The sequence below is a fragment of the Metarhizium acridum genome, assembly GCF_019434415.1.
Source record: "Metarhizium acridum strain ARSEF 324 chromosome Unknown scaffold_577, whole genome shotgun sequence".
Classification (NCBI taxonomy): domain Eukaryota; kingdom Fungi; phylum Ascomycota; class Sordariomycetes; order Hypocreales; family Clavicipitaceae; genus Metarhizium; species Metarhizium acridum.
In genome coordinates, this window is record NW_027094045.1 from 653545 (window position 1) to 665170 (window position 11626).

Consider the following 11626-nt stretch of genomic DNA (forward strand, 5'->3'; position numbering starts at 1 on the left):
CGCTCCTCGAGTCCTCCACAACCTTGACTCGACGTCGGCGTCGGGGTACAGATGGCCCAGCGCGGCAACAAGTTCCTCCTGAACGCGCTCGTGAGATGCCCCCGGCACGACGGCGCTCGCGGCTACTCTGCGGACTCGGTATGATTCCGGAAAGGTGTATTTCGGAGGAGCCGATAACTTGACCGTCGCCCCCCTGGTCACCAGGTGAATCGTCAGCATGATATGCCCGCCCGATCGGGGTCCAAGATTCCACCCGCGCGCCTTGAGCTCCCTCTCCACCCTGATGCCGGACCTCTACTCCAGCGCCGGCGCGAGAAACTGGTCAAGGTACTCGTGGCTAAGCGACCAGTGGACGTTGGTGCCGCCCCAGATGTCGAGCACCACCGGCTCACGGGCGTCGTTGCCCGCGAACAAGACGGGATCGAGCGAGCTGGTAGACGGAGACGGATGGGACGGGACGGACCGCCGCCTCGGCCCCCTTGGCGGTTGCCACGGACGTTTTCGATGGTGACGGCCTGCCATGTGAGTGCTGCGAGGCCGCCGCCTTCGCCGGGGCGCCCGTCCAGCACGATGGGCTTCATGAGTGGTTGTATCGTGGCTTTTTGGTGGTGTTGGGCGTGGCTATTCTTTTCCCAAGGGCCGTTGGGCGGTTTCTTAGCATGCACTACTGCAGAATGTGGCGAGTTCATGTTGACAAAGAGGAGAATTTTAAAAAGATGAAAAACATTAAAAAATAATCAAAATAAAAATCGAATAACAGAGCTTGCTTCTTGAGTATGGTGGACAATTCAGGCTTACCTGTGCAGACGGCTGTGGAGATGGCGAGCTGGAGATGGACAACCTGCAGTTGAATACAGATTACTCTGGCTCATTTAAGTGGCTATCGGAACACCTATATATATATTTTTCATACATTGGTCCTTTTTTATATACACATTGGTATTCTGCCTCGTTTGCGTAGCGCCCATGACTCACTCGGCATCCCAACGTATTTCCGCCGGCCTCCGTTTAGAAACCGACCGTCTCGACGCTTCAATGTCGCTACTTGCACGGACTCGGGATCCGATGCTGGCCAGCTTAGCGGTTTCACGGCTCCGAGAGCGGCAAATACAAGTGTTTGTGACTGGACCATGCATCGTCGCTGCGAGGTCGTGCAAGTGGCCGTTCGCAGCAGCATGGTCCAAATCACAAGCCGACTGGACGATCCGCGTCACCCAAACAACTTTCTCCAAATATACTACCGTCGGCCCCGACGGACCATCCAGGCCTCACCATACAGACGTCGCTGAAACTGGATAAATCCAGCCTGTCGGAAGAACAGCCGCGGACTCGCAGTCTGCCAACGGGGCTGTAGGTGTGGCCGTGGCATAGTGCCATGTCAGCTCTGGTGTCTACTTGGTAGCTGATCTCATCTTTCCCGCGAGTGTGACTATCATTCTTTGCTAAATACGTTCATCTGTTAGCCAACACCAGCAAAGTCACCAAGCCATGCTCGTGGTCCTCGTCATTACAATCTTACAATGGGCCTGCCATGTACCCTTCTTCATGACAGCTTCGGCCAAGGGGTACTACAAGGCTGCGGCGACCCTGGGGAGCTTTCATGACTCTCTCCCACATGGGCGCGTGTTTCTGCACGGGCTAGCAATTCCCGGGTACGTGGTGAGTACAACACGCGTGTATCCCATGGAAGCGTACGCCAACCCGTCTCAAGTCCTATATAGTTTTGCTGGGGGACGACTTCATGTTTGTTCTGACGGGATTCGCATCCGTCGGCGAACGCTTCTCCATCTTGACCGCCGTCGGAATCGTCGATCTGGTCCTGGCGGTAGTGGTACTGGCTGCTGTTATAATGGAGTCGCGATACCTGCCTACGAGTTTCGCAAGCTGCCAAGGTGCGACGAGCTGGAGACCGAATGCTAGCGGGGAGAGCTTTTTCAAAGCAGCCATATTCTTGAGCGAGTTTGAGGATTATCCTGACCCCGAGGCTGTTTGCCGCGGTATGCTCGGGACATGGGCATTACTGGTTACTGTGGTGTACGCCCACGTCCTGCGTCATGGGTTTCGTATGCGGCATGATGGAGGAGATGCTAATAATTGGTAGTGCTATGCTTTTCATCATTGCTGTTCTGAATATTCGTGTTGGAATCCGCGACACGCGAATCGACTGGAGTTATTTTGGGCCGTCCAAAGCCACCATCATGAGCTATTGGCCAAAATGTGTCGAGTGGTTGCAATATCCTTTCGGATGGGACAAGCTGCGCCAGTGCATTTCACAAAGGCGGAATGGCTTGCGTCGGCTATATGACTCCATCGACTCAGAAGAGACTTTGGTCAAAGAGGAAGATTCCAAGCGAGGCCATGGAGACGAAGAAAGAATTGAGGACAAAGTGTAAGCTAGAAGGGGGTGTACAAGTGCCCGGCAATGACAATGTATGTGGTGGAATACAGAGAATGATGAATGGGTGCGTAGAAAATCGAAACCCATGTCTGAGCTGCAGACTCTGTATTTGTTCATGTGTTTGGTCGCACATTGACAGGTTGTCGTTTCGTTCTCATCATCGTGTCTCGTAATGTTGCGGAGTCAGTATCAGTAGGCTTCTGACATTGCTATCAGCTCGCAAATATGATTATACAAATACACCCACTAACATGTGGTTGGCTATTGACGAGACTCTTTGAACTGTCATGTCGAAATCTTTGTCTCTATCAACTAGGGTACCGGATCCGAGCAAGACGAATATGGAGCAGACGGTCGTTACTACACAACAACACCAAATCTGGGCCAGCATCTTACTACAAAGAAAAGACCAAGCCTTCAAACAACCACATAGTGATCCCTTCAACGAATTTACCAGACAATCCATGGATGATTGCCAACTAGCACCAGGCTGTCAAAGAGCATGGCCAACTTGCCTTTACCTACATACTGGTGTTCCGGCTTGCCCCAACTCGAGTGTAACCAACACGGCAACCTTGCCATTGGTCAGAGACATTACGCCAAGAGCCCTGCATCGGAGTAGACTAACCATGGTCACCAAGGGGGACTTTTGACGGCAACCCCACGACGCCATCGGAACCCCCCACGCGGGCTGATAAGTAACAAGGCTGCGAATCAGACCGATTCGAGCGTCTCGCGGCTTCGTTCTCCGGCGTGGAGGTAAGTGCGAACAAAGGGAGACGACACAGACCACGGGTTGGCCTAAAGACACAAGTAGCCCGGCTTACTTGTCCGTTCTATACAGGACCGTCGAAAAGGCATGGCAATCCATCCCATCCCAAGTCATGTTTCGTTTCGTACCTCGCTCTTGAATGTGGCACGCCCGCCGGGAACAGTTGACGAGGCTGGCTGGCAGATTGACCAATGCCGTGTTACACTTTGATGCCGAGCAACGCCGACGGCAAATCCACAGCCAAGATTGTCTTCTTTCTGTTTCGTGTCCGCTCACCCTGAGACGTGCCAGTCGCGAGCCCATCGATCAAGCAACCACACTCCCGTCTTGGAACATAACAGGTACGGGATCACGGCAATAACGCCTGCTGCAGACACCCTCACTCCACTCGTCATCATCCCGAATCCAAGCCATTCGGATACGTGTGGAGGTGGCCCCATCTCCATCATGCTTCATCCGGGAGAGTGCCAAACTAGGGTGTAAATGCGGATTGTAACCATGCAGTCGGGCCTACGGCGGTTACTCCTCGCTCTGCATGCAGCATTTTCCCTGCACGCTGCTAGCCGTTATGGATCAGCACAGCAAAAAGTTTCCTTTTATTCAATCCGCCGGTCCCCCGTCTTGCTGTTCGTGCAACAAAGGACGACACACCAAGGAACGACAAGAGCAAAACATGATGAAGAACCCCTTGAAAGTGTCCAGTCCAAGAGCCGACGAAACATCACCCAGCGAAAAGTCCGCCGCCGTGGCAAAGGCAGGCCTGGACGAGTCCATAAGCGCCCACCAGCAAAAGGAAACCGATGTCATTGCCAAACGTGGGGATGCCCAAGAACTTGCCCACGCAGACCATGTCCTCGGCGAAGATTCTCCGTATGAAGAAGTGCGGGCTGCCGTTCGCAACACCGACCATGAAGAGGTGGCGAGTACCGTGAGAGCGTGGATCCTCGGCATCATCTTTGTGACGGTGGGAAGTGGCCTCAACATGTTTTTGAGCATGCGGTATACCATCCTTCCTTTGCAAAAAATGCGAGAAAACCATATGTCAAGATGCTGACCAGAAACACAGGAGTCCTGCCATCAACTTTCCCGCCATCGTCGTCCAGCTGCTCGTCTACCCCATCGGGTGCCTCTGGGCCAGACTCGTGTCAACAAGAGTATTCAACTCCCTTGGAGTGCGGTGGACATTCAACCCAGGCCCATTCACCATTAAAGAGCACGTTGTTGTTACCCTCATGGCCAATGTCTCGCTGGGATATGCCTACAGCACAGATGCGCTGCTGGCGCTGCAGGGAAAGCCATTCTACAACTTGAATCTCGGCTGGGGCTTCTCGCTGCTCTTCACCCTCAGCTCCCAGCTAATTGGCATTTCCCTTGCCGGGCTCTTTCGCCGGTTCCTCGTCTGGCCTGCTGCCATGATGTGGCCCAACCAGTTTGCAAGCACCTCCCTCTTTTACGCCCTGCACCACAAGGCCAAGGGCGACGGCCTTCGCTCCAACGGCTGGCTGATTAGTCGGTACCGGTGGTTTGCCATTGTTGCCACGTCCATGTTTTGCTACTACTGGATCCCCGGCGTACTGTGGCAGGGCTTGTCCGTGTTTGCTTTTGCCACCTGGATCCGGCCCAAGAACGTCATCGTCAACCAGCTCTTCGGAGGGACTACCGGGCTGTCGCTCATCCCTCTCACCTTTGACTGGACCTATGTCACGGCGTATCTAGGAGACCCGTTGCTAGCCCCTACCCACTCCCATGTGAACACCTTGGTTGGCCCGTTCGTCTTTGTGCTCGTTCCGACTATTGGCATGGTGTATAGCGGCACGCTGTTTGCGGACCATCTCCCCATGGTCACCGCACAAACCTACGACAATACCCAAAACAACTACAATGTCAGCAGAGTTCTCGGGAGTGGCTTCACCTTTGACGAAGCCAAATACAGGGAATACTCGCCACTCTTCTTGGCGCCAACATTTGCACTCAACTACGGTCTCTCCTTTGCGGCCTTGACCGCCGCCATTGTCCACATCGCCTTGTACCACAGCAAAGAAGTCTGGCACCGTTTCCGCGCAGCACGAAGCCAGGAGCCCGACGTTCATTTGAGCATGATGCAAAAATATGTCGAGGCGCCCGAATGGTGGTACGGCGCGCTGTTCCTCCTCGCCATTGCCTTTGGCCTCGTCACTGCCGAAGCATACGACTCTCAACTTCCGTGGTGGGCATTCTTTGTCTCTGTCATCATCGCTCTCGTCTTTATTATTCCGACGACCATGATCCTTGCCGTGTCCAACATTTTGCTCAGCCTCAACGTAATCTCACCCTTTCTCGCCGGCTTCATGATTCCGGGGCGGCCGATTGGCGTCATGCTCTTCAAGGTGTTCAGCACAATCACCCTGGGGCAAGCCCAGACCTATAGCGGCGACTTGAAGCTCGCGCACTACATGAAGATTCCGCCCAAAATCACCTTTTGGTGTTAGGTAGTACCTACCATCTGGGCAGTCTTTGTCCAGATTGCCGTCATGAACTGGACTCTCGGGAACATCCCCGACGTATGCACCAACCTGCAAAGAAACCACTTCACATGTCCCAACGGACGGGCCTTCTTCTCATCCAGCATTGTATGGGGCGTCATTGGACCTCGACGCATGTTTGGCGTGGGAAGCATGTACGCCCGTTTCAATTGGTTCTGGCTCGTGGGCGCGGCGTTGCCTGTATTGCTGTACGCCCTGACCAGGACTCTCAAGATGAACTTCTTCAGACACTTTCAGGCGCCCATCATGCTGGGAGCCATGGCCTGGCTCCCACCGGCCACACCCCTGAGCTTTTCTTCGTGGGGTATCGTCGGGCTCATCTTCAATAAGTGGATTCGAAATAGGTGGAATGGTTGGTGGACGACGTACAACTACACGACGGCTGCGGCGCTGGATGCCGGCCTGATTCTGAGCACCATCATCATCTTCTTTGCCATTACCTTTCCCAACGTAACAGTGCCACAGTGGTGGGGGAATGTAGCTGTTTTTGAAACGCTAGACGCGACGTACGCTGCTGTTTTGAAGACTGTGCCTGAAAATGGAACATTTGGCCCGGCGACGTGGTGATGGGCGGGATTATGACAGTCTGCGTTTCTTTGTGTGCAAAGTTAGTTGTGAAAATGTGTGCCTGATTAATCTCGGCCAGTTTGACTGCGTATTCAAGTATGTCCCATGACCCTAACAGGATTCTCAGTAAGCCGGCAAACCTCGACGCAGTTGTTCTACCTACACCAGCAGAGACTCCCCAATTTTTTGCGGCTTGTCAACTTGGCTAGCCGCAAGGTGAGATAAGTCAGAAGTAGACGGTCTCGTGATACAATACGAGAAACCCGACTGCAAACCTATTCCGGCCTGATACAAAGTGTAAAAACTTCAAATACGGACTGTAGAGCTGAGCGGCGAATCATACATAGTTATCATCTTGCTGCATTGGCGCCACGTTGCGCCGGGATCAACGGAGCACACAGAACAGGCTCCTAGGGTGGTGGCAATTGTTCCTTTCGGAACAGATATTGACGGTTCAGCTCCCAATTATTCAACTCAACAGTCTCCGTGTGAGTTTGGTCTCATTGACTATAAAAAGCCCTGAGCCTCACAAGGGGCATTCCCTTTCAAAAATTGCCGGCCAAGACAGCCAATAATCTGCATTTCTTGGTGGTAGCCCACAGGAGGCTTGTACGGGCTGAAAATGTATAAGCGACATGCATAACCAAGGCATGGCTCCAAATTGCGCCACCATCTGCCCATCGGGAAGTTGCCGACGTCGGTGAAGAGACCCCCATTGGCGTCTGACAATTCCCGGATGAGATTCCTCTTATCGTACCTGGTGGCAAAGTCCATCTTAGACATCCTTCGTTTACTCAAACTTCCATGATGGAACTTCAAGCTCCGATGCTAAAATCGGGCTGGTGAATTCATCCTTTTCATCCTCAACTCCGACACGGATCTGTAGCTGCCGACCTCGGTGAACTTCTTGCTTTCTTTGGCCACGCCACTTAGAAGGCGGAGATTCTCGTGTTGCATTGAAAACAACCAAACAGCCTCACTCCTCTAGTCTGCCTCATATGACGACTCTGATGCAGCTGTGTGGGGTATTGAGGCCTTTACTTTTTCCTCAGGTCGGATGATGTGAGCGGTTGCGCCCAAACCTGTCGCAAGAATTGGCAGTTGGTTGCGAATGACTCGATTCGATTTTAGATTTTGACGACAATCGTTAGTTCAGTTGAGGAGCCTCAAGCTACAAGGAATGGGCGTCAGATTTGAATCGGCCCCCGAGAACTGGTAGAAGGCTCTGTGAAGAGTCTGGTGTGTTCACCTCTGATAGGTGAGGGGGATCCCACGTAGTGTGTATGCGCTTCTCCGTTGTCACTGCACGAGAAGCTTGCATATGTTTTCTAATGGTTGAGCGCTGTATATAACGTCTTCCGGGCGCTGTTGTCGATTGGGTTTCTGTACCTGGCATCCCCTTTGATCCCAATCGTCGTTGGCAAACAGTATCGTGTTACTCGAAAACTGGGTATGGATGTCTCCAAGAATATCTCAAATTCCCAGCTAACAAGGCACAGTATTCTACGTATGGCCTCTCTACGAACGAGTGACTCAACGTAAGCAAAAATGCCACCGTTACAGAAACCAGCCTGGGAGTGTCCCAACGTGGGTTGTGCTCCAAGACGCATCACCCTTAAACGAGGGTCTGCATGTCCAACGTGTCAGCGTCCAAGGACATTCTCGCTGGCGAACCATCCAAAAGTTGGACCGCCTACAGATGTACCAGTTGTCCAGATCAAGAACAGAAAGTAGGAAGTGGAAATCCATCAGATTGCAGGGGAGAAGGGACGTTGGGGTGGTGGAAGGCGGCATGAAGCAAACCATGGAGACACTCTCCGATCAGGCGTCATCTACATGTCGGGTCTCTTCGGTACCATGTCTAGGATCACAGTAATTCCACTTCCCTTGTGGCCAGATTCACCCGGGTTCCCCTCATCTGGTTTGTCGATGTCCCGTGTGTTGCAGCCTCACTCTAATCCTGAATGCTGTTGGGTTACCTCTCTGACGTTCTGAGTCAGCGACGGCACGCTTGGGGCTGAATTTTCCAGCCTAGCCTCAATATTTGCCTTTCGACAGAACGAGCAGCCTCAGAAGTGTAAAAAATCCGCCATTCAACAATTGAGTGTCACCCGTGCGTCAACTTTATTGCCATCACATCTCCGCGACACGAGTAATCAGCTGACTCGCGTGTTGTAATTGCTGTCTTCCGTCTGCCATCAAATGGAGTCGAGAACCAGAGTCCTCACGCACGAATGAGGTAATACCGTCATTCTCTTGCTTTGCCTGTTGCGCTTTAGTTGCTCCTGATTTTCTTGCGCTTGGGGTTTTGGGTGGATCAGCAAGGTATTCTTCAAAGATCTACCCAAGATCCTGAGAAAAACCACTGGCGACTAAAGCGCAAAAGGCACAACAAGAGAATGACGCTAGTATCCCATCGAGATGCAAGTCGAAGATAAATGCTATTTAGTACAAGCAGTCACCTGATACAGGGCATTGTTAGTCTTATGCGACAGAAAGACAACGCTGCTTCGAACTGGGTTTCTCCAAAGTTCTCCTGGAGCGAGCCGCTAGATCTACCACAGTAACGAATTGATTGAAAGTTGAGCCTGAGCTATCGTATCAAATCTGGAGGCATCCCTTCACCCAGGGATTCGAGAAATTCGCCACGGAGTAGATGAAAACTTGGGCAACAGGGCCGGCGACGATAGTGGCAATGTCGCTATGGGACGAGCTCCGGGTTCATAGAGGCTCTCTTCATGCTGTATCTAGATGACTGGGCTCTATTTTTCATAGCCATTCCCATGTTTTCGGAGGATAATCGGACCACCTAGAGCGCCCGGGAAGCAAATCTATTATCTGTTGTAAGACAAATCGTTAAGAGCGCTCCGTGTTGCAGAAATGGTTGTTTCAAAATGGGCGAGAGCAGCGGGAAGCAGACGGAGGCAGTCTCTGCTCAAGAGCTGCTTTGATACTAGTACTTTATTTGAAGACAGCCTTGTGGAGTGTTTTGCTTGTCACGAAAAAAAGAGAACGGGGTTTAAAAAAGAAAGTAATGAAATGGTGTGCACCAGCTCATGAGAGTCAAAGAGCCAATCATATATGAGAAGGGCCCATATGTGGCTTTTAACGCCTGGTCTTACACCTCTGATGTTATCAAGCCAAAGGTGCAGGCAGTCTTTTGTCGAAAGGACGAGTGTTACTGGGACCTGGAAAGTCGCAGAGACTTCCCAAGCACGGGGACATGACAATTGTTTGATATGTGGCCAGGGCAGAGTTCTGCCAGTTGATTCGAGGCGTATCATAATCGTAGCTTCGGTTTGAGTAGTCTCTATCGAGACACGCCGCGATTCCCGAAGCCTAACACAACGAAGACCAGGGCAGAAGCAGACTTGGTATTTGGCACAGTTGGCAAATCACCCCTCTGGTCAACTGAGCAGTGAGGACGACGCAATTGGCCAGACCACGAGGCCCACTCAGGCGACGCCATCGGCAACTGGGGGGTGGTAAGGTGGGCTTGAATGATTCTCAAGCTGACCAACCTGCGTACCCATTCGCTACAAAAACGATGAATTGCGTGGCACTGCGACGCAGGGCTGAGAGCAGTTCCACCACCAGCAAGCCACGGCTATCATTGTTGGCTACTCCGTACTTCCAGATCAATTGTTATATGCAGGTCTGATGGAATGCCTTGTTATTGGTGTGATAAACCGGCAGAGGCGCCATTGATGTAGTACCATGGAAACAATCAAGAAAATCGTTCGTCATTGATCGCATAGTTAGTTTGGCACCGACTAACTATTCGTAGATGTCCGGCGCTAAGCAATCCGTTTTCGGGTTCGGATCCCGTGTAACAGTTCACATTTGAGTTCCGCGCTATTTGGCGAAGTGTTCTTCGATTTTTGTTGCATTTGTCTCTTGTTCTTCAATTTCGACTATTCCTCATTGCTTTCCATCAGGCTTAGTTGACTGCAACCCTTGTCTGTTGCAACGGTGCGAGACACAATTGAAAACCGAACCGCACTCTCCAGAGCGTGTCTTGCTTTACCAACGGTAACGCCCAGAAGCTTTGCTGACAACAGACCTCGGAATATTCGACCATGGCCTTTGAAGATGAGGAGAGACGTCGCGGAGCCCCCAGTGGTGGCGCGGAAAGGGAGGCAGAGGATTATTTCGGACATGTTTCAACTGAAGAATCGCCTCTTCTTAACACAGATCTGCCGCCACATGTCGTACCGGACAAGTCCTTTCAGCACTTGGTTCTAAGCATGTGCGTGCTCTTCCTGTTCATCGTCGAAGTCAGCATATTCATCATGCAGCCGCCGTTGCAGCAAGTGATGGAAGACCGTATCTGTGGCGAAATCTACCCAGATCATCCGCTTGGCTTCATGTCAGAAACCGATGGCCGTTGCAAAGACAACAGAGTCCAGACAGAATTGGCCATGCTGCGATCATGGGAAGTATCAGCCGAGATGTTTGTCCGTAAGTTCTCACCATGTGCTATGAACCAAGCCTCATAGAAGGAAGTCTAACATACCGTTCCCATGTAGCCTTCTTTGTGCAGATTCCTTACGGCATCATTGCCGACAAGTATGGCCGGCGACCTGTCCTGTTCTTGGCCTTATTTGGAGCCGCCATCCAAACAGCCTGGGTCCTCTTAGTTTGTAAGCAAAACAAACTGGAGTTGGTATACATGATCGGGCTGCATCATGACTAACAATGATGCTAGTGGGCATGCCGAACTCCTTTCCTGTCTGGTCAATATTGTATGGCAACATCGCGTATCTCATTGGGGGAGGCGGGCAAATGGCCGCAGCCATGGTATGGACGCTCCTCGCGGATGCCATCCCCGTGGCCAAGCGCACAAGCGTCTTTTACCTTCTATACGCCATGATTCTCATCCTAGGGGTTGTCGTAAACCCTATTGCCGCACTGCTACTCAAAATCAATCCTTGGATTGCACTTTGGTTAGGGTTTGCCATGCTCATGGTTGGAGTTTTCGCATCGCTGTTAGTGCCAGAAACGCTGGCGCTCCGTCAACAGGCCGATAGAGAGCGACCTCGAGGTGCCAGTGTCGATGGTGCGATGCATCTCAGCAATTACCCTCGAAAATCCTGGTTCCAGCATGCCGTGTTTTCAATGAAAAACGGCATGGGCCACATCTGGCGCTTTATTTTTGCTTCGAAAAGCGTCATGATTCTTATATTTGCTTACGCGATTAACTTCCCAATCAAGTTAAACCAAACATTTAATTTGCTGCAGTACATGACCAGGAGATTTAACTGGGAATGGTCAACGGTACGTCGCTTCTTTGCATCTGAAAAGCATCTTTTGAAATGGTCAGTCGAGTAACACATGGCCTAGGCAACGTACTTTTCCACGGTTAGC

General features: G+C 51.8%; 5 protein-coding genes across 5 annotated transcripts; 4 read left to right on the forward strand and 1 right to left on the reverse strand.

Moving 5' to 3' along the window:
* Positions 1-294: 294 nt before the first annotated feature.
* J3458_021077 (uncharacterized protein) lies at positions 295-522 on the reverse strand (the record flags this gene model as incomplete). Its single annotated transcript, XM_066122389.1, has 1 exon — positions 295-522. The coding sequence occupies one exon, from the start codon at positions 520-522 to the stop codon at positions 295-297; it is 228 nt and encodes a 75-aa protein (XP_065972643.1).
* A 1291-nt stretch (positions 523-1813) lies between these two features.
* J3458_021078 (uncharacterized protein) lies at positions 1814-2499 on the forward strand. Its single transcript, XM_066122390.1, has one exon. It carries the CDS (start codon positions 2055-2057, stop codon positions 2391-2393), a length of 339 nt encoding a protein of 112 aa, XP_065972644.1. The 5' UTR covers positions 1814-2054; the 3' UTR covers positions 2394-2499.
* A 1239-nt stretch (positions 2500-3738) lies between these two features.
* Positions 3739-5638, forward strand: J3458_021079 (uncharacterized protein; the record flags this gene model as incomplete). The annotated part of the gene is made up of 2 exons (XM_007815023.2): positions 3739-4169; positions 4237-5638. The coding sequence occupies 2 exons, from the start codon at positions 3739-3741 to the stop codon at positions 5636-5638; spliced, it is 1833 nt and encodes a 610-aa protein (XP_007813214.2).
* A 42-nt stretch (positions 5639-5680) lies between these two features.
* On the forward strand, positions 5681-6259 carry J3458_021080 (uncharacterized protein; the record flags this gene model as incomplete). Its single annotated transcript, XM_066122391.1, has 1 exon — positions 5681-6259. The coding sequence occupies one exon, from the start codon at positions 5681-5683 to the stop codon at positions 6257-6259; it is 579 nt and encodes a 192-aa protein (XP_065972645.1).
* A 3610-nt stretch (positions 6260-9869) lies between these two features.
* On the forward strand, positions 9870-11590 carry J3458_021081 (uncharacterized protein; the record flags this gene model as incomplete). Its single annotated transcript, XM_007815022.2, has 3 exons — positions 9870-10720; positions 10789-10902; positions 10968-11590. Exons 1-3 carry the CDS (start codon positions 10339-10341, stop codon positions 11588-11590), a joined length of 1119 nt encoding a protein of 372 aa, XP_007813213.2. The 5' UTR covers positions 9870-10338.
* Between the last annotated feature and the right edge of the window lie 36 nt (positions 11591-11626).